This window comes from Oncorhynchus mykiss, chromosome 19, assembly GCF_057628025.1.
Source record: "Oncorhynchus mykiss isolate SJ-2025 chromosome 19, ASM5762802v1, whole genome shotgun sequence".
Lineage (NCBI taxonomy): Eukaryota > Metazoa > Chordata > Actinopteri > Salmoniformes > Salmonidae > Oncorhynchus > Oncorhynchus mykiss.
The window spans coordinates 67,179,390-67,198,914 of record NC_143040.1 but is presented as its reverse complement, the minus strand read 5'-3'; the positions used below and the strand labels follow the sequence as shown (position 1 = coordinate 67,198,914).

The 19,525-nt window shown below is 40.6% G+C and overlaps 2 protein-coding genes across 7 annotated transcripts; one reads left to right on the top strand and one right to left on the bottom strand.

Moving 5' to 3' along the window:
• Positions 1–4,177: 4,177 nt before the first annotated feature.
• On the bottom strand, positions 4,178–9,920 carry LOC110498189 (kelch domain-containing protein 1). Of its 6 annotated transcripts, none has more exons than XR_016489064.1 (5): positions 9,740–9,872; positions 6,695–6,812; positions 6,294–6,599; positions 5,982–6,066; positions 4,178–4,673 (listed from the first exon to the last, which is right to left on the bottom strand). XR_016489064.1 is itself a non-coding variant. In XM_090211565.1 (5 exons), exons 1-5 carry the CDS (start codon positions 9,880–9,882, stop codon positions 4,548–4,550), a joined length of 585 nt encoding a protein of 194 aa, XP_090067691.1. In that variant the 5' UTR covers positions 9,883–9,920; the 3' UTR covers positions 4,178–4,547. The 6 variants fall into 6 exon arrangements, 3 of the variants coding, with proteins under 3 accessions (XP_090067691.1, XP_090067692.1, XP_021430483.3); XM_090211565.1 differs by having other exon boundaries at positions 6,294–6,406; positions 9,740–9,920; XM_090211566.1 differs by lacking the exon at positions 5,982–6,066 and adding an exon at positions 4,881–4,940 and having other exon boundaries at positions 6,294–6,406; positions 9,740–9,920.
• On the top strand, positions 9,887–19,506 carry pole2 (polymerase (DNA directed), epsilon 2). The gene is made up of 19 exons (XM_021574807.3): positions 9,887–10,005; positions 10,544–10,644; positions 10,983–11,058; positions 11,166–11,243; positions 11,516–11,609; positions 12,243–12,317; positions 12,429–12,512; positions 12,845–12,901; positions 13,046–13,094; positions 13,199–13,271; positions 13,604–13,776; positions 14,066–14,155; positions 14,286–14,340; positions 14,536–14,595; positions 14,702–14,779; positions 16,409–16,517; positions 18,742–18,918; positions 19,081–19,148; positions 19,322–19,506. Exons 1-19 carry the CDS (start codon positions 9,911–9,913, stop codon positions 19,338–19,340), a joined length of 1,611 nt encoding a protein of 536 aa, XP_021430482.2. The 5' UTR covers positions 9,887–9,910; the 3' UTR covers positions 19,341–19,506.
• The last annotated feature ends 19 nt before the right edge of the window (positions 19,507–19,525 follow it).

Below are 19,525 nucleotides of genomic sequence, written 5' to 3'. Positions count from 1 at the left end.
TGTTCCATAATTCATACTCCATATGTTCCATAATTCATGTTCCATAAACTCATAATCCACATATTCCATCATTCATAATCCATATGTTCCATAACTCATAATCCATATGTTCCATAATTCATAATCCATATGTTCCATAACTCATAATCCATATGTTCCATAATTCATAATCCATATGTTCCATAACTCATAATCCATATGTTCCATAATTCATCATAAATGAATGCTGTATGGACCCTTTCTGTTTATGAATTTGAATAATATATGCTTTAACATAATACCAGGCAATCTCCTTCCTGTCAGAAATGGTAAAATCATCCCAATGACGAAGGTGCATAAAGATGGAAGAATTCAGATACACTACATGACCAAAGGTATGTGGACACTTGCTCGTCAAACATCTCATTCCAAAATCATGGGCATTAAAATGGAGTTGGTTCCCTGCTTTGCTATAACAGCCTCCAGTCTTCTGGGAAGGCTTTACACTAGATGTTGGAGCATTGCAGCAGGGACTTGCTTCCATTCAGCCACAAGAGGATTACTGAGGTTGGGCACTGATGTTGGGCGATTAAGCCTGGCTCGCAGTCGGCCCAAAGGTGTTCGATGGGGTTGAGGTCAGGGCTCTGTGCAGGCCAGTCAAGTTCCTCCACACCGATCTCGACAAACCATTTCTGTATGGACCCCGCTTTGTGAACAAGGACATTGTCATGATGAAACAGCAAAGGCCCTTCCCCAAATTCTTGCCACAAAGTTGAAAGCACAGAATTGTCCAGAATTTCATTGTATGCTGTAGCATAAAGATTTCCCTTCGCTGGATCTAAGGGTCCTAGCCCAATCCATGGAAAACATCCCCAAACCATTATTCCTCCACCAAACTTTACAGTTAGCACTATGCATTGGGGCAGGTAGCGTTCTCCTGGCATCCGCAAAACCCTGATTTTTCTGTCGGACTGCCACATGGTGAAGCGTGACTCATCACTCCAGAGATCTCTTTTCCACTGCTCTTGAGTCCAACGGCGGCAAGCTTTACACCACTCCAGCCGACACTTGGCTTTGCGCATGGTGCCATTAGGCTTGTATGCAGCTGCTTGACCATGGAAACCCATTTCACGAAGCTTCCAATGAACAGTTTTTCTGCTGACGTTGCTTCCAGAACTCGGCAGTGAGTGTTGCAACCGAGGACAGGCGATTTTTAGGCGCTTCAGCACTCAGTGGTCCCGTTCTGGGAGCTTGTGTGTCCTATCACTTCGCGGCTGAGCCGTTGTTGCTTCTAGACATTTCCACTTGACAATAACTTCATATAAAGTTGACCAGAGCAGCTCTAGCAGGGCAGAAATTTGATGAACTGACTTGTTGGAAAGGTGGCATCCTATGACAGTGCAAAGTTGAAAGTCACTGAGCTCTTCAATAAGGCCATTCTACTGCCAATGTTTGTCTATGGAGATTGCATGGCTGTGTAAAAAAAAAAGAGTAACCGACAGCATTGTACAATATGGCGAACTTAGCAAACAAGGCATTTGTCGTAAGTACATGGGGGGCCGCAATCTTTATGCACCTTCACCATTGAATGATTAGATACGTTCCCTGTATTGTTTCCATACTACTTACTGTGTCTACAAGGAGGATGTAGTCGCAACTACCCCCAAACACAATGACATCAGAGTCCTTCCCTTGGCACGCTATGTGCCACAACCTGAGGGTCGAAAGTAAATAAGATGGAGATTTTAAGAGCCAGGTTAATCATTCAAATCTTCGTAGGAACATCGTTAAATCTCCGAGCTGTTTCCTAAAACCATCGTTATTAACATTGCACTTGAAAACGCTCGTAATCTAACGCCTGTAATCTGACGCCTGTCTCAGACCTTTCATAGTACAGCTAACGCTTCAAACACACTGACAGTGTTTTTGCATTTTGGTACACCAGAATTACATTAATTTCCAATGAAACGCTGTGTATGCCTTGCAGCACTGCGTTGCAGAGGCAGTTGCAGTGCGTTTGGTGTGGTGCATACGTTGGGTTTATCGAACATATGCGTCAAAAACTGTATGCGTAGATGGCTTGACAGAAATGGTAGCAGAAGGTGAATGTTGAACTTTTGTTACATACATTTCCAGATGATGCTGCATACTATTTTGCGCAATGACTGTCGGTATGTCCAAAGCGTTTTTTTTTGCCCTCCTGCGTCACTGTGTACACAGAGGATCTCTGCTAAACAGTGTTAATCCTCCTCTCCGTTGTCTTTGCAATTGTAACAACCAAGCAAAGGATGAATAAGAATATGCTTCAAATGAAAACTGCAGATGACTGCATTAAAATAAATGGCTTACTTACAGTATAGGCTATAGGCCTACAGTGCTTTCAGAAAGTATTCACACCCTTGGACCTTTTTCCACATTTTATTGTGTTACTGCATTTAAAATGGATTAAATGTAGAGTTTTTGTCACTGGCCTACACCCAATACCCCATAATATCAAAGTGGAATTATTTATTGGGATTTTTTTACTAATGAAAAATAATTTGAATCTGAAATGTCTTGAGTCAATAAGAATTCAACCCCTATGTTATGGCAAGCCTAAATAAGTTCAGGAGTAAACGTTTAATTAATTAACAAGTCACATTGTTTTTTTGAATGACTACTTCATCTCTGTACCCCACACATACAATTATCTGTAAGGTTCTTCAGTCGAGAAGTGAATTTCAAACACAGATTCAACCACAAACATCAGGGAGGTTTTTCAATGTTTTGGAAAGAAGGGCACCTATGTCTGCTTTAAAATAAAAAATATATAAAAAAATATCCATTATGAGCACGCCGAAGTTATTTATATATTTTACCGCCCCTTTTACCCCCCAAGTTCGATCATGTCTCATCGCTGCAACTCCCCAACGGGCTCGGGAGGCGAAGGTCGAGTAATGCGTCCTCCAAAACATGACTCGACAAACCACACTTCTTACCACCCGCTGGCTTAACCCAGAAGCCAGCCGCACCAATGTGTCAGAGTAAACACTGTTCAACTGACAATAAAGGTCAGTCTGCAGGTGCCCAGCCCGCTGCAAGGAGTCGCTAGAGCGCGATGAGACAAGTAAAGCCCACCCAGCCTGGATCAGTCGATGTGCAAAAGGTTTTTAACGGCCACGTTACTAGCGAAGGCTCTAGGAAACACTTTCACTACTAAAGACACATTGTAAGAATGTGAATCGTGAAAATGACACATCGTAAGAATGTGAATCGTAAGAATGTGAATCGTAAGAATGACACATCGTAAGAATGTGAATCGTAAGAATGACACATCGTAAGAATGTGAATCGTAAGAATGACACATCGTAAGAATGTGAATCGTAAGAATGACACTAACGCTATGAAAGCTCTGGGAAATGAGGCCCATATCATAGAATTACATATAGAGATCCTATAATTCAGACAAGGTGTTAACAGTTTTACCATTTGCACATTTTAGGTACATTCCTCAAATTGGAAAATGAAACACTTTCTGCTAACAACTAGCACATACACTACCTTGGTTTGTTCATGTATGGATGCTCAAGCTCTCTCCATTTCTTTGTCTCTACATCAAATGCCCAGCCATCGCCTAGAGATGCATAATTTGTTTTAGAAAACCAAATAATGCCATGTTTCCATGGAACATAAGGTACAGAGGTAGGATTGGGAACCTGAATGGGTAAATTACTGACTCATTGGTTCGCAGTCCATACCCAGTCCTCCAAATAGAAACAAAGCACTATCAGATATTGCGGTTAGGGTATGCCACGACCTTCCCATTGGCACAGTGGATACTGGTACTCTGGAAAACACATTTTGAAAGAACAGATTAAAAAAAAAATCAAGTGTGATGTGATAACAGTATAGTACAGAATAGTAACCATTTTAAGTTGAGCATTTGAAAGAGTGAATAGTAAATAAGTACATTTCGGACCATGTCCATGATTCTAGATCTAAACAATAAATGTCACTTGTCCTCGATTCCTAAAAGTGAAAACGGAAAAACAGAAGAGTTTATTCCAGACCAGCGCAAAAGAAACTTGAGTCAAAAGTCTTATGTTTCAATAATGTTCTGCAGAGAGACACAATCTCATGAATCATTGTGTCACGGTCATCCTCCTCTTCATCTGAAGAGGAGAGGCGAAAAGGATCAGAGGACCAATATGCGGCGTGGTAAGTGTCCATGGTAAATCTTTAATAAAGAAAGTAGTGAACACTGAAAACTATACAAAACCAGTAAACAAAATAACAACTGTGACGCTAATCATATGGACTGTGCTGAAACAAGCCATCAACATAGACAATCACCCACAAACAAACAGTGCAACCCAGGCTACCTAAGTATGATTCTCAATCAGAGACAACTAATGACACCTGCCTCTGATTGAGAACCATACTAGGCCGAAACATAGAAATGCCCCAAAACATAGAAAAACAAACATAGTCTGCCCACCCAACTCACGCCCTGACCATACTAAATAAATACAAAACAAAGGAAATAAAGGTCAGAACATGACACATTGTGACACTTTAGGTTGTCTGTGTCAATGCAACCACGGAGAGAGGTGTTGAGATACATTGTTTTTCACCCTTATTCTGCCTCCACATACGTATCCTTTGTTCCGAAGTGTTGCACTTGCATGGGCAGCTCTGGGGTCAGGGGCACAACACTGTAGACAAAAACAATATTTACAGTGTAGCTAGATATCCACAAAGAAACAATCATATTTTAAGTGTCTTGCCTTATATGCTACACTGTTAATCATATGCTATGACAACACCATGTTTTTGTATATTCACTAAATTAATTGCTTTATTATACAGTGGGGAGAACAAGTATTTGATACACTGCCGATTTTGCAGGTTTTCCCACTTACAAAGCATGTAGAGGTCTGTAATTTGTATCATATGTACACTTCAACTGTGAGAGACGGAATCTAAAACAAAAATCCAGAAAATCACATTGTATGATTAAGTAATTAACATAAGTATTTGATACATCAGAAAAGCAGAACTTAATAATTGGTACAGAAACCTTTGTTTGCAATAACAGAGATCATACACTTCCTGTAGTTCTTGACCAGGTTTGCACACATTGCAGCAGGGATTTTGGCCCACTCCTCCATACAGACCATCTCCAGATCCTTCAGGTTTCGGGACTGTCACTGGGCAATACTGACTTTCAGCTCCCTCCAAAGATTTTCTATTGGGTTCAGGTCTGGAGACTGGCTAGGCAACTCCAGGACCTTGAGATGCTTCTTACGGAGCCACCCCTTAGTTGCCCTGACTGTGTGTTTCGGGTCGTTGTCATGCTGGAAGACCCAGCCACGACCCATCTTCAATGCTCTTACTGAGGGAAGGAGGTTGTTAGCCCTGATGTCCTTACACAGCTCTCTGGTCTTGGCCATTGTGGAGAGGTTGGAGTCTGTTTGATTGAGTGTGTGGATAGGTGTCTTTTTTGACAGGTAACGAGTTCAAACAGGTGCAGTTAATACAGGTAATGAGCGAAGAACAGGAGGGCTTCTTAAAGACAAACAGGTCTGTGAGAGACGGAATTCTTACTGGTTGGTAGGTGATCAAATACTTATGTCATGCAATAAAATGCTAATTAATTATATAAAAATCATACAATGTGATTTTCTGGATTTTAGATTCCGTCTCTCACAGTTGAAGTGTACCTATGATAAAAATTACAGACCTCTACATGCTTTGTAAGTAGGAAAACCTGCAAAATTGGCAGTGTATCAAATACTTGTTCTCCCCACTGTATATGTAAACTCAATTTAACCTCTGTCTTACACTGGTTTGTCGTTCACTCCAACAGGCCCATGTTGGGTCAAACATATGAACTTCATTGTTCCATCCCCAATAGATGTCATCCACCTCCAAAGCACAATACTACTAATCCATACAATAAGTTCATAGTAAATTAATGTATACCTATGGACATAATTGCACACGAAAGCAAAAAAAAATACCCTTGATGCCTCATCCATAAGGAAGCTTCTATTGTTACTGATGTCATCAAGTTGCTTATAACCATATCCAGCGAAGTAGATGAGCCTACAGAAATACCAAAATATCTTCCAATCACAAGGGGTTTCTATTACTACAGAAAGACCAAAACATCTTCCAATCACAAGGGGTTCATATTACAGGGGAGCTAGGAACCCCCATAAGTGTAAGAAAGACTTTAGCTGGGCCAGCACACTATTTATTTAGACCACCTATAATAGTAAAGGTGTAATCAGAACCCTGACAATCTTTCTATTTACATAAAGAATGTTTACCTGCCATTGAAAACCCAACAAGTGCGCTTATCTCTGGGTGAGGGAGATGAGCCACTCTTATGGTTGACTTTTCTCCAGCTATATTTCCCATCCAGGAGGTTGACACAGTAAAGCTGCAAACACAGAGCAGTTCATCATGTAAATGTGAACAAAACAATATAAGGCTTTGTAAACTATTGAGGATTTTCACACTTCCCTGCCAATGTGTACTGTACCATCAGGGCTTGTTTTCATCAAGTGTCTCGGAGTAGGAGTGCTGAACTAGGATCAGGTCCACCCTGCCCATGTACTCTTATTCATTATGATCTAAAAGGAAAAAACAAATCATACATCCGTACTCCTACTCCGAGACACTTTGTGTATACATGCTCTGGGACCCTTTTTCTGTTGAATGAGTTTACCTGATTGGTCTGTCCGTTGTCATTGCATCCCCCAAATATGTACATGTCCCCATTCAAAGAGCAGCCACAGGTGCCTGACATTGGGGGTGGGACCTCTCCAGACATTTGACACGATTCCCTTCAGATTGGAGAACAAACAAACAATAAACAAACAGAACAGGGAAATGAAGGATTCCGTTCTGCAGCTAAATCATTCCAGAACACACATTGCACATAAAGCATACCATTAACCAGATGTATTTAGAGAGTTGAACCAATGGGGTTTCTGCATCATGATGCATTTACATGACACTTTAACGTTCGATGTTAGCCATGTTAGCTCCCATTAACATTACATGGGAAATGTTTTTAAATAATACAATAGAACTGAATGTCTAGAATTAGCATTATGATGCATTTACATGACACTACAAGACTATGTACAACATAGCAGCCATGTTAGTTCACCATTAACATTAGATGGGGAATATTTAAACCATGCTGTGTAATTGTATGTTCGTAAATTCACCCTAGCAACCTATTCCGATTTCAGAGTGCTCTAGTTTGAGTGCCAGAGCACAGAATAATTGAGGAATTTACGAACGCCCTAAACTTGGTTGTTGTGACAGGTGTAAGTAAACATCGATGAATTGTTTTAATTAAATTGTTGTCAGTAACTCAGTTACAGTCATTAATCCTCTTGATAACATGACACAACACTCAAGAAGCTATGCCAGCTCTGTCTGGGCGAGTAAAATGTTCAGAATTAGATGTTTTCTCATTTATGTCTGGAAGTAGCTACCTAGCACCATAGCCAACTCTTTATGCAGTTGGCGTGGGTGGGTTGACTGTCGGGTTTGTTCGTAAATTCAATCTGGAGTGCCAGAGTGTGCTCTGGGCGTTAGTAAATTCAGAGCGTTATCAGATTGTCCGTTCGTAAATTCAGAGCGCACAATGGACGCTCTGGCCGAGGAGTAATTAGGGTTGATCCGTGCGCTCTGACCTCACGACGGCAGTAAAGCACCCAAGCTATCTGCCTAACGTTGGCTAGCTTGCAAGCTACTTCCAGACATATGAGAGAACACCTCACTCTGACCATTTGACTCTTGCTCGCCCTAGCAGAGTTGGTTAGTGTTTTCATGTTATCACGAGGGTTAGTGACTCTAACTGTGTTATGGCAACAATTGAATTGTGTTTTTTGGGAGGGGCCGATGTTTGGTTCGCTGCCTGCACCTGCCCACCCGTCCAGCAGCATCACTACTCTGCACGGTTCTGACTTTGAATATGTGGACAGCTACAAATACATAAGTGTCTGGTTAGACTGTAAACTCTCCTTCCAGACTCACATTAAACATATCCAATCCAAAGTTAAATCTAGAATCGGCCTCCTATTTCACAACAAAGCATCCTTCACTCGTGCAGCCAAATATACCCTCGTCAAACTGACCATCTTACCGATCCTAGACTTCGGTGATGTCATTTACAAAATAGCCTCCAACACCCTACTCAACAAATTGGATGCAGTCTATCACAGTGCCATCCGTTTTGTCACCAAAGCCCCATATACTACCCACCACTGTGACCTGTACGCTCTCGTTGGCTGGCCCTCGCTTCATACTCGTCGCCAAACCCACTGGCTCCAGGTCATCTACAAGACCCTGCTAGGTAAAGTCCCGCCTTATCTCTGCTTGCTGGTCACCATAGCTGCACCCACCCGTAGCACGCGTTCCTGCAGGTATATCTCACTTGTCACCCCCAAAGCCAATTCCTCTTTTGGCCGCCTCTCCTTCCAGTTCTCTGCTGCCAATGACTGGAACAAACTACAAAAATCTCTGAAACTGGAAACACATCTCCCTCACTAGCTTTAAGCACCAGCTGTCAGAGCAGCTCACACATCGCTGCACCTGTACATAGCCAATCTATAAATAGCCCAAACAACTACCTCTTTCCCTACTGTATTTATTTAGCTCCTTTGCACCCCAGTATTTCTACTTTGCACACTCATCTACTGTTAAATCTACCATGCCAGTGTTTAATTGCTATATTTGATTTACTTTGCCACCATGGCCTATTTATTGCCTTTACTTCCCTTATCTCACCTCATTTGCTCACATTGTATATAGACTTATTTTTCTACTGTATTATTGACTGTATGTTTGTTTTACTCCATGTGTAACTCTGTGTTGTTATATGTGTCGAACTGCTTTGCTTTATCTTGGCCAGGTCGCAGTTGTAAATGAGAACTTGTTCTCAACTTGCCTACCTGGTTAAATAAAGGTGAAATAAAAAAAAATGTTATTCTGCACTCTGACACACACAGACGAGAGTGCTCTGAAATCGGAGTAGATATCTGACAACACTATGAATTTACGAATGCTCAGAGCGCACACTGGGTACACTGACACTACGGAGTGAATTTACAAACGCTCCCTAAATGTCTAGAATTTTAACACAATTCAAAAACTCTCTAAATACCAATATTCCACTGTGTCAATATAATAACATTTTAGTAACTATGTAGTAGGCCTAACACCTCTGACATGCGATGCAGAGTTTACAAATTATGACCTGTAGTGTTTACAAAGTCTGCCATCTAATGATATGTTGGTTTCAGTGCAATCTTTGAGTACATTTTTGCATATTATTTTTTTCATGGGTAGATTAGATTTATTTTTTTTATGTTTAGAATGTAGTTTTCCAAGGATCCAAACTTTTGTATTACATCAATTTATTAATTAATATTTATTTATTAATTAAGTTTCTCTCGTCCGTCGCTTAAGAGGATGTTTTCCAACAGCTTCTTGGAGAAAACAAGTTTTTCTTGCCCTGATAGGCTTCAGGGCAGGTTGTCTCATTGGACACTTATGACCTATCCTTCAACCTGACCTACTAAGAATTGTTGTTCTATTCTGTATTAGTTTTTACACCAATAAAATTACGTGCGGTAAACATTTTAGAATAATATTGCGATATGATAAATAAACATGTGACAAGACTGATATACATTAATAACCATGCCAATTGATCATGCAATGATAAGTAATAATCTGGGTAATAGCTACTTACATGTCTGGCTGCTTTATCCATGTGTTTTTGAGAATACCCACTGTTTTGAAAACCTCAGCTGACTTCAAACAGCAAATATCGGCAGAATCGTGCGGTAGTGAGGCTTGTGTAGAATCTTTGCTTTGAAGGAAGTGACGAAACATATAGGCGGAAGTTAGTATTTAGCGCCAAATGTTGATTGTTGAAGAAAGATTGAACATGGAGGTTCGCAGAGTGAAGACGAAAGTATCTGCTGGTTTCAAGATGAGGGGACTTATGCTTCGACCGTACGCTGTCATTTGTCAATCATGTTGTTCTTGACATAATATTTGGTTTACAGTAAATGTAATGGCTGTATTACTAGTTAGTAGCTAAATCTGTCTTGTTGTGTCAGTGATACCAAGAAAGAAACTAGGAGGCTAAGGTTAGCTTAGCTACAGTAAATTACATGGACAGCTAGCTAGACATTTTAGTAGTATGCTATGCATATTTAAGCAATTAATCTATAGAAACTAATGCAAATGTTGTATGTTTTTAATAGGAATGATGGGATTGATGTCTGGCAGTCAGAGGTATACTACAAAGCAGCATCAATGAGTTAGCCAGCAAACTTTGATAAACAACCAGAAATAACAATTGATTTGAAAGTTAGCTAAACATAGATATGTGTTTGGTTGTTAAGTCAATTAGACCATGCCCATTTCAAGCATATCTTAACTAAAACAGTTATTTCAGAATATTCAGACAAGTTAGCTGGCTAACTCCTTGATCCAGCTTTGTAGTATACCCCTCAGATGTGTTCGTTGTGTTGTTGTTGTCCTCCAGGGAAGCCAGCAGGTACCTAGTGGAGGTGTTGGAGTCTGTCGATGAGCTTGAACTGGATGATGTCATCGAGAGGGTCATGGATGCTGTGGAGAAGCAGCCATGTACGTCTTCTTCGATCATAACAAGCTACTAAAATGATGTACAAAACTCAAAACAGTCAGTTGTGTTGGCTATTTTTTTATGTGACCTTTTATTTAACTAGGCAAGTCAGTTAAGAACAAATTCTTATTTTCAATGACAGCCTAGGAACAGTATGTTAACTGCCTTGGTCAGAGGCAGAACGACAGATTTTTACCATGTCAGCTCGGGGATTCGATCTTGCAACCTTTCGGTTACTAGTCCAATGCTCTAACCACTAGGCTACCTGTTGCCTCAAAAAATGTATTTCAGAATATTCTATGCTTGTGAATGATGTAGCTATTCCTCTTCTCCTGGACAGTGTCCTCCAGTATGATTGAGCTGGCTGTGGTGGAGACTGCTGTGCAGGACTGCAGCCAGTCATGTGATGAAACCATGTAAGTTGAGGAAGGTGTCAGTCTCACAATAACCAATTTCATACACATTCTCTAGATAGTCATCCTCAAATTTGACTTATTCGTGTGAACTATTTAATTATTTTCAGAGATAATGTTTTCAACATAATTGGCGCTTTTGACGTGCCAAGATATATCTACAGCACAGAGAGGAAGAAGTTTGTACCGTAAGTATGAATGCATAAACCTTGACTTCCTGATGCTTTACTGTTTGTTTACTTGTTTAATTACTTGTATGTGCTGTGTACTTGATTCAGCTTTTAGCTGCCAAGTACTGGCAACATGCAAGGTAATAAAACTACTACTACTATAGGTTGACCACATCTAGTCTACATGGTTCACATGTTTTATCAGAAACACTCTAGAATAAATTATCTTTCTATTGAAACCAACATATGAAGAAACCCATCAGTGAAACCGTTGTTTGTTCTTCACCTAGCCTCAACATGACCACCCACTCTGTTCCAAGTCTCTGTGGCTCAGCCAGGGACAAGGCAGAGCTCTTTAGGGAACGCTACACACTCCTACAGCAGGTCAGTAGGCTACATTTCTTTTCCCTCTGAATCCATCATAGTTTGATGATCTTGCCATAGTTTGATGAGTTGCCTTAAAGCATCTGTACAGTGTTTCCAGACTTCTCTGACATAATATTACCTATATGTAATTACAATATGAGTGAAAAAGTTTTCCTTAAAAAAAAATGTAATTAAGAACAGTATGTTAAAAAGCATATTTTCTGTGTTGGAATGGTGTGGGGGTATAGTGGTCATTAAAAATGTTCACGAGAACAGACCGCTGATTGGCCAGCTCATCTTCCTCAGGAGGATGACATCATCATTTATGAGGAAATAGCAAGCAATTTTTTAAAGAGTCTGTTTGAGGTGCAAGTTTGAGGTGGGGTTTTTTAAGTGGTTTTTTTTCTCTCAAATTTATGCTTTGGCCACATATGAGTGTAGGAAGAGTCATCAACATTATTTGGGTATGGGTTAACAGAATATTAACTTTTAAAAATGATATTTAAAAATGTTTATTTCCTGAGACGCTGCTCTCTGTGAGGTCGTTGAAAAGAGAATGTGTTCCCAATCCACTTAAATAAATGAAAAGTTAAATCCGTGATAAATAAAGGTGTACCCTGATCCACATTGACAGTTACCCCGTTTCTGTAGCGTACACATCGGCACGAACTCTTCACCCCACCTGTAATAGGGGCAGCAGCAGAAGAAGGCAGAAACAAATTTCAGGTAATAACTCGGTCATAACCTAAAACACACTTAAACGTGTTTAATGGATTTGACATAAGCTAAGAGGATGTTCTCATGTTGACCCTGATCTTGCTCTGTTCTTGTTTTCAGCTTCAGACTGTTGAAGCACTTTTAGGTAGTACGGCTAAACTAGGAGAGGTCATTGTTTTGGGGATGGTCACACAGCTTAAAGAGGTGAGCAGCTAAAATTCATGTTAATTACTTTTAAATTGGAAAATATAGTAATATCTATAGATATACAGTGCCAGTCAAAAGTTTGGACACACCCACTCATTCCAGGGTTTTTCTTTATTTTTACTATTTTCTACATTGTAGAATATTTGTGAGGACATCAAAACTATGAAATAACACATAAGGAATCATGCAGTAAACAAAAAAGTGTTAAACAAATCTAAATATATTTGAGATTCTTCAAAGTAGCCACCTTTTGCCTTGATGACAGTTTTGCACACTCTTGGCCATCTCTCAACCAGCTTCACCTGGAATGTTTTTTTTTTTTTTTTCAGGGGAAATTCTATCTGGAAGACCCCAGTGGTACAGTACAGCTGAACCTCTCAAAGGCAATATCCTTTCACTGGTGGGGATGGTGATGGAGAGCGAATGCTACAAATGTTCTTACATAATTCAAGGGGCCAATTAAAATCTTGAATTTCGTCAATGTTGATTGTATTTCAGATCATGCATGTTTTCTTTAACCTTGTCCTCACCAGTTCCACAGTGGACTTTACACAGAGTCCTGCTTTGTTTTGGCAGAAGGTAAAATAATTTATCTTCTTCATCCACATTAATGGACATCGAAGGAGATGTACCTTATTGTGTTATGCAATGACTTAGTAGTCCGGTCCTCTTTCCCCCCATAGGCTGGTATGAGGACTCAGTCTTCCATGTCAACGCATTTGGATTCCCGCCGACTGAGCCATCATCCACCACAAGGTCAATAGATTACAATGTTGCTGACCTATCAGTGTTGTCTTCATTTAGAAATGCACATTACCTACATAATGTCTGCTCTTCTGAAAATCAGTAGGCCTACTGAGAAGGGCGAAAGTTATTTTAAATTCCAATGTATTGTTTTTAACTCTACAGTTGGCATTTAAACATATATTTTCCTTTCCCCTGTGTGTGTGTATGTGTGTGTGTGTATATATATATATATATATATATATATATATATATATATATATATATATATATATATATATATATATATATATATACAAATAAATGTAAAAAAACAGTGGATGAGCATGTACTCTGGTTTTTAGGGCCTACTACGGTAACGTGAACTTCTTCGGTGGGCCGTCCACCACGTCGGTGAAGGCCTCAGCCAAGCTAAAGCAGCTGGAGGAAGAGAACGAGGACGCCATGTTTGTGGTGGTCTCCGACGTGTGGCTGGACAGCGTGGAGGTGCTGGAGAAGATCCACCTTATGTTCTCAGGTTCGTTCCACCCATAACGTCACTGACAGAAGAGGAGCTCGTATTTACCAGGTTACTGTAAAGCACTTTGTGACAACTGTTTATGTAAAAAGGGCTTTCTAGATACAATTGGGTTCATTGATTGACTCGAGCATTTATGCAAGTCGTATTAATGTTGACATTGATGGTTATTGTCATGCGTTTCATGTCCATCTCTGACAGATTTTGAAGTCTCCATCAGTGTGCTCAATTTCTATCTCTACTGCTTAATAGTATGGTCTGAAACAACCTTAGCATGTTTCCATTGTAGGATACGCAGCCATGCCTCCTACCTGCTTCATCTTCTGCGGCAACTTCTCCTCGGCCCCCTATGGAAAAACACAAATCAAATCACTCAAAGGTAAGAAAGATTTTGAGTAATTATTATTAAAAAAAATGTAATGCCCTGCTTGTGAAGATACACTGACCTGGCAAATGGGTTATGACAGAAGCATTAGTACACACAATTGAAGTATTTTCTCCCCCCCCAGAGTCGTTGAAAGTTCTTGCCGATGCAATCTGTGAATATCCCAGCATCCACAACAGGTAACGTGTGAGGGAGGAAAACCACTTGGTTAACCTAAAAGTCTGATATTCCAGGAAACAATTTCAACAGTACTATATTGTTGCATCCAGGGCGACAAACTGTTTGGGAAATATTCACCATGCTGCATTGTGGGTCTTCTACGGGAAATTGTTGTGTTTACTTGTCTAACTGAATGCACCCTTTCAAAACTGCAGTAGTCGCTTCGTGTTCGTCCCCGGTCCTGAAGACCCTGGTCCGAGTACAATTCTACCCAGGTGAGAGTTGAAAAACAAGAGACCTGTTATTCCTCTGTTGTGTTGCTCATGATTTGACTGTAGTCCTCTGATGTACTGTACTTTATATAAATACTTGTGTCCTCAGGCCCCCATTGGCAGACCACATCACTGAGGAGTTCAGACAGAGGGTGCCATTCTCTGTGTTCACTACCAACCCATGCAGGTGACTGAAATATATGTATTTTTAAATGTATTTAACCTTTATTTAACTAGGCAGGTCAGTTAAGAACAAATTCTTACAATGACTCTTATTTACCATGGGCAAACCCAGACGATGCTAGGCCAATTGTGCGCCGCCCGAAGGGACTCCCAATCACGGCCGGTTGTGAATCAACTTGGAAATATAATATTTGTTGATTTATTATATTTTGAGGAATTTGTCTCTTGAGCTGTATTAAAGGGATGTCTCTTGAGCTGTATTAAAGGGATATACAGTGCATTCGGAAACTATTCAGACCCCTTGACTTTATCCACATTTTGTTACAGCCTTATTGTAAAATGGATTAAATAGTTTTTTTCCCTTATCAATATTCAAACAATGCCCCATAATGACAAAGTAAAACTGAGTTTTAGATTTTTTTGCAAATGTATATATATAAAATAAAAAAATTCGCATTTACATAAGTATTCAGACCCTTTACTCAGTGCTTTGTTGAAGCTACCCTTGGCAACGATTACAGACTTGCATGTTCTTGGGTATGACGCTAAAAGCTTGGCACACCTGTATTTGGGGAGTTTCTACCATTCTACCATTCTTCTCTAAAGATCCTCCCAAGCTCTGTTAGGTTGGAACTTGAGCATCGCTGTACAGCTATTTTCAGGTCTCTCCCTAGATGTTCGATTGGGTTCAAGTCCGGGCTCTGGCTGGGCCACAAGGACCTTCAGAGACTTTTCCCGAAGCCACTCCTGCGTTGTCTTGGTTGAGTGCTTAGGGTCGTTGTGCTGTTGGAAGGTGAACCTTCACCCCAGTCTGAGGTCCGGAGTGCTCTGGAGCAGGTTTTCATCAGGGATCTCTCTGTACTTTGCTCCGTTCATATTTCCCTCGATCCTGACTAGTCTCCCAGTCCCTGCCACTGAAAACATCCCCACAGCATGATGCTGCCACCACCATGCTTCACCGTAGGGCTGGTGCCAGGTTTCCTCCAGACCTGACACTTGGCATTCAGGCCAAAGAGTTCAATCTTGGTTTCATCAGGCCAGAGAATCTTGTTTCTCATGGTCAGAGTCCTTCAGGTGCCTTTTGGCGAATTCTTAAGTGGGCTGTCATGTGCCATTTACTGAGGAGTGGCTTCCATCTGGCCACTCTAGCCTAAAGGTCTCATTGGTGGAGTGCTGCAGAGATGGTTGTCCACCTGGAAGGTTCTCCCATCTCCGCATGTTTAAAATCAGAGAGACATAAAAATGGTATCCAGTTCATCTGACTCTGGGGAAGTGGATAAAAGTTTGGATTTTGGCAACGAAGCCCAACATTGTTGTCAAAAACATTTGGTTCCATTTGCTCATTATAACAAACAGTCAAGGCTGCTGAGGGGAGGACGGCTCATAATAATGTCTGGAACGGAGCAAATGGAATGGCATCGAACGCATTAAAACCATGTGTTTGATGTACTTAATACCATTCCAAATATTCTACCCCAGCCATTACCACAAGACCGTCCTCCACCGTTAAGGTGCCACCAACTTTCTGTGATAACAATTGGACCATTCTTTGACAGTTAGTTTTCACAGGTTTTGTCATTGCATGTAGTCTTTTAACATCTCACGACCTGTGAATCAAATGTTCCTATGTCAGAATCCAGTACTGCAGCCAGGAGATTGTTGTCATCAGAGAAGACCTGGTGAACAAGATGTGCAGAAATTGTGTCCGACTGCCTAGCAGCAACCTCGACATTCCAAACCATGTGAGTCTTAGCTTCTCAGTTATGACATACCCAACATATACTAGTACAATTACCTACAGTACCAGTCAAAGGTTTGGGTACAACTACTTATTCCAGGGATTTTCTTTATTTTTACTATTTTCTACATTGTAGAATAATAGTGAAGACATCAAAACTATGAAAGAACACATGGAATCATGTAGTAACCAAAAAAGTGTTTAACATATTTTATTTGAGATTCTTCAAAGTAGCCACCCTTTGCTTTGATGACAGCCTCGCACACTTGGCATTCTCTCAACCAGCTTCATGAGGTAGTCACCTGGAATGCATTTCAATTAACAGGTGTGTCTTGTTAATTTGTGAGATTTCTTTCCTCCTTAACTTCTTGACGCTACCCATCCCTTGAGCGGGATAATTGTCATCAGCAACCGCTGATTTGGATAGCGCCACAGTCAAATAATATGACAAAAACTATTCATGTTCATGAAATCACAAGTGAAATATTGCAAAACACACAGTCTTCACTTACGAGACTCCCAGTTACACAACAAATGTTCCTTTCGTTCCATAAAGATTATTTTTATATCCAAAATACCTCAGCTTGTTTGTCGCGTTATCTTCAGAAATCCACAGGAAAGAGAGGTCACGACAACGCAGACGAAAATTCCAAATAATATCCATAATGTCCACAGAAACATGTCAAACGTTTTTTATAATCATTCCTCAGGTTGTTTTTAAAATAGATATTCGATAATATATCAACCGGGAGTGTAGGTTTTTCAATAGGACAGGGAGAAACAATGGCTGCTTTACTCTGTTGTGCAAAACTCACTCTGAGAGCCCCCACCTATCCACTTACACAAAGTGATCTTTCTCGCTCATTTTTAAAATTAAAAGCCTGAAACTATGTCTAACGACTGTTGACACCTTCGGGAAGCCAGAGAAAAAGGAATCTGGTTGATATCCCTTTAAATGGAGGATAGGCATGCATAGGAACAGAAGGGTTTCAAAATAAGAGGCACTTCCTGATTGGATTTTCCTCAGGAATGCAATATCAGTTCTGTTATACTCACAGACAATATATTTTAAAAAAAAATAAAAAAAAAAAAAAAAGTTTAATATACATTTTTACCCCCTTTTTCTCCCCAATTTTGTGGTATCCAATTGTTAGTAGCTACTATCTTGTCTCATCGCTACAACTCCCGTACGGGCTCGGGAGAGACAAAGGTTGAAAGTCATGCGTCCTCCGATACCCAACCAAGCCGCACTGCTTCTTAACACAGCGCGCATCCAACCCGGAAGCCAGCCGCACCAATGTGTCGGAGGAAACACCATGCACCTGGCAACCTTGGTTAGCACGCACTGCGCCCGGCCCGCCACAGGAGTCGCTGGTGCGCGATGATATCCCTACCGGCCAAACCCTCCCTATCCCGGACGACGCTATGCCAATTGTGCGTCGCCCCACAGACCTCCGGGTCGCGGCCGGTTATCGACAGAGCCTGGGCGCGTACCCAGAGTCTCTGTTTGCACAGCTGGCGCTGCAGTACAGCCCCCTTCACCACTGCGCCACCCGGGAGGCTCACAGACAATATTTTGACAGTTTTGGAAACTTTAGAGTGTTTTCTTTCTAGGCTGTGTGAGGGCTATTTGACCAAGACGGAGAGTGATGGAGTGCTGCATCAGATGACCTGTCCTTCACAATCACCTGACCTCTACCCAATTGAGATGGTTTGGGATGAGTTGGACCTCAGAGTGAAGGAAAAGCAGCCAACAGGTGCTCCGCATATGTGGGAACTCCTTCAAGACTGTTGGAAAAGCATTCCCGGTGATGCTGGTTGAGAGAATGCCAAGAGTATGCAAATATGTCAAGGCAAAGGGTGGCTACTTTGAAGAATCTAAAATCTATTTAATTTAACACTTTTTGTTTACTACATGATTCCATATGTGTTATTTCATAGTGTTGATGTCTTCACTATTATTCTACAATGTAGAAAATAGTAAAAATCAAGCAAAGCTCTTGAATGAGTAGATTTGTCCAAAATGTTGACTGGTACTGTACATTATATAAACATAGCTAGTTAGTTTGGCCCGTATTCACAAAGCGGATCACCCCACACACACCTAGATCAGCAGTCCTACTCTGAGGCGCTTTGCGTGAATATTTGTCTTGTAGTTGAATTTATTATTCATGGATGATAATGACATGAAAATGTCTGACAATCACCAATAAACTCTCTTTCTCCAGTTTGTGAAGACCATCTTGTCTCAGGGCCACCTGACTCCCCTGCCGCTGTATGTCAGTCCAGTGTTCTGGGCCTATGACTATGCTTTACGGGTTTACCCCGTGCCTGATGTCATCATCTTTGCGGACAAATATGACCCTTTCAACATCTCCAACACAGACTGCCTCTGCATCAACCCGGTACGTTACGCTTATTCCTAGATTTCCACCATTTTGTTTTATTATGAGACTCGGTATGAGATGTTGGTCTTGGGTTTCGAACTATATTATGATGAGATCTTATATTCTTAATTTAAGATTTTAAAAATATTTTTTATATATATCGTCATTTTGTTCTTGCAGGGCTCTTTCCCAAAAAGTGGCTTCACTTTTAAGGTATATTACCCATCCAACAGGACCGTTGAGGACAGGTGAGAAATGTTTTTTACTCTTTGTTTATGCATGCTCTACACATAATTCACTTGGTGCTAATCATTGCTTTACTGGCAGTATGGTAACTATAGTATATTGAGAGTCAACTTGGTTTTCATGTCAGTCTTCATTTCTCTTTGCTGATCTAAATATTCTTTATTTTTCCTCACAGCAAACTTCAAAGCCTCTAAAGACCATAAGGATTATTTTGGACGGGGGGAATCGGCTGTTATGGTTGTGTAAAAAAAAAAATGTTTTTGTAAAATATGTCTAAAAATACTTTTGCTAAATCCCTTTTTATTTTATTTGTATGTACCTTTTGTATCATGGAGAATAAAGGTTCACTGTCATTGAATTGTCATCTTTGTGCTTTTTT

Bases quoted from the DNA above. Each gene is read 5' to 3' on its own strand.
- LOC110498189 (XM_090211565.1), bottom strand. From the start codon at position 9,882: ATGTTTCGTCACTTCCTTCAAAGCAAAGATTCTACACAAGCCTCACTA. The intron at 6,407-6,694 runs GTAAACTCATTC...CTGTGTTTGCAG, and splicing joins ACAACGGACAGACCAATCAG to CTTTACTGTGTCAACCTCCT. The intron at 4,674-5,981 runs GTATTTTTTTTT...TTTTGTCTACAG, and splicing joins TTATGGATGAGGCATCAAGG to TGTTGTGCCCCTGACCCCAG.
- pole2 (XM_021574807.3), top strand. From the start codon at position 9,911: ATGTTGATTGTTGAAGAAAGATTGAACATGGAGGTTCGCAGAGTGAAG. The intron at 14,156-14,285 runs GTAAGAAAGATT...CTCCCCCCCCAG, and splicing joins ACAAATCAAATCACTCAAAG to AGTCGTTGAAAGTTCTTGCC. The intron at 14,780-16,408 runs GTGACTGAAATA...TTCCTATGTCAG, and splicing joins TTCACTACCAACCCATGCAG to AATCCAGTACTGCAGCCAGG.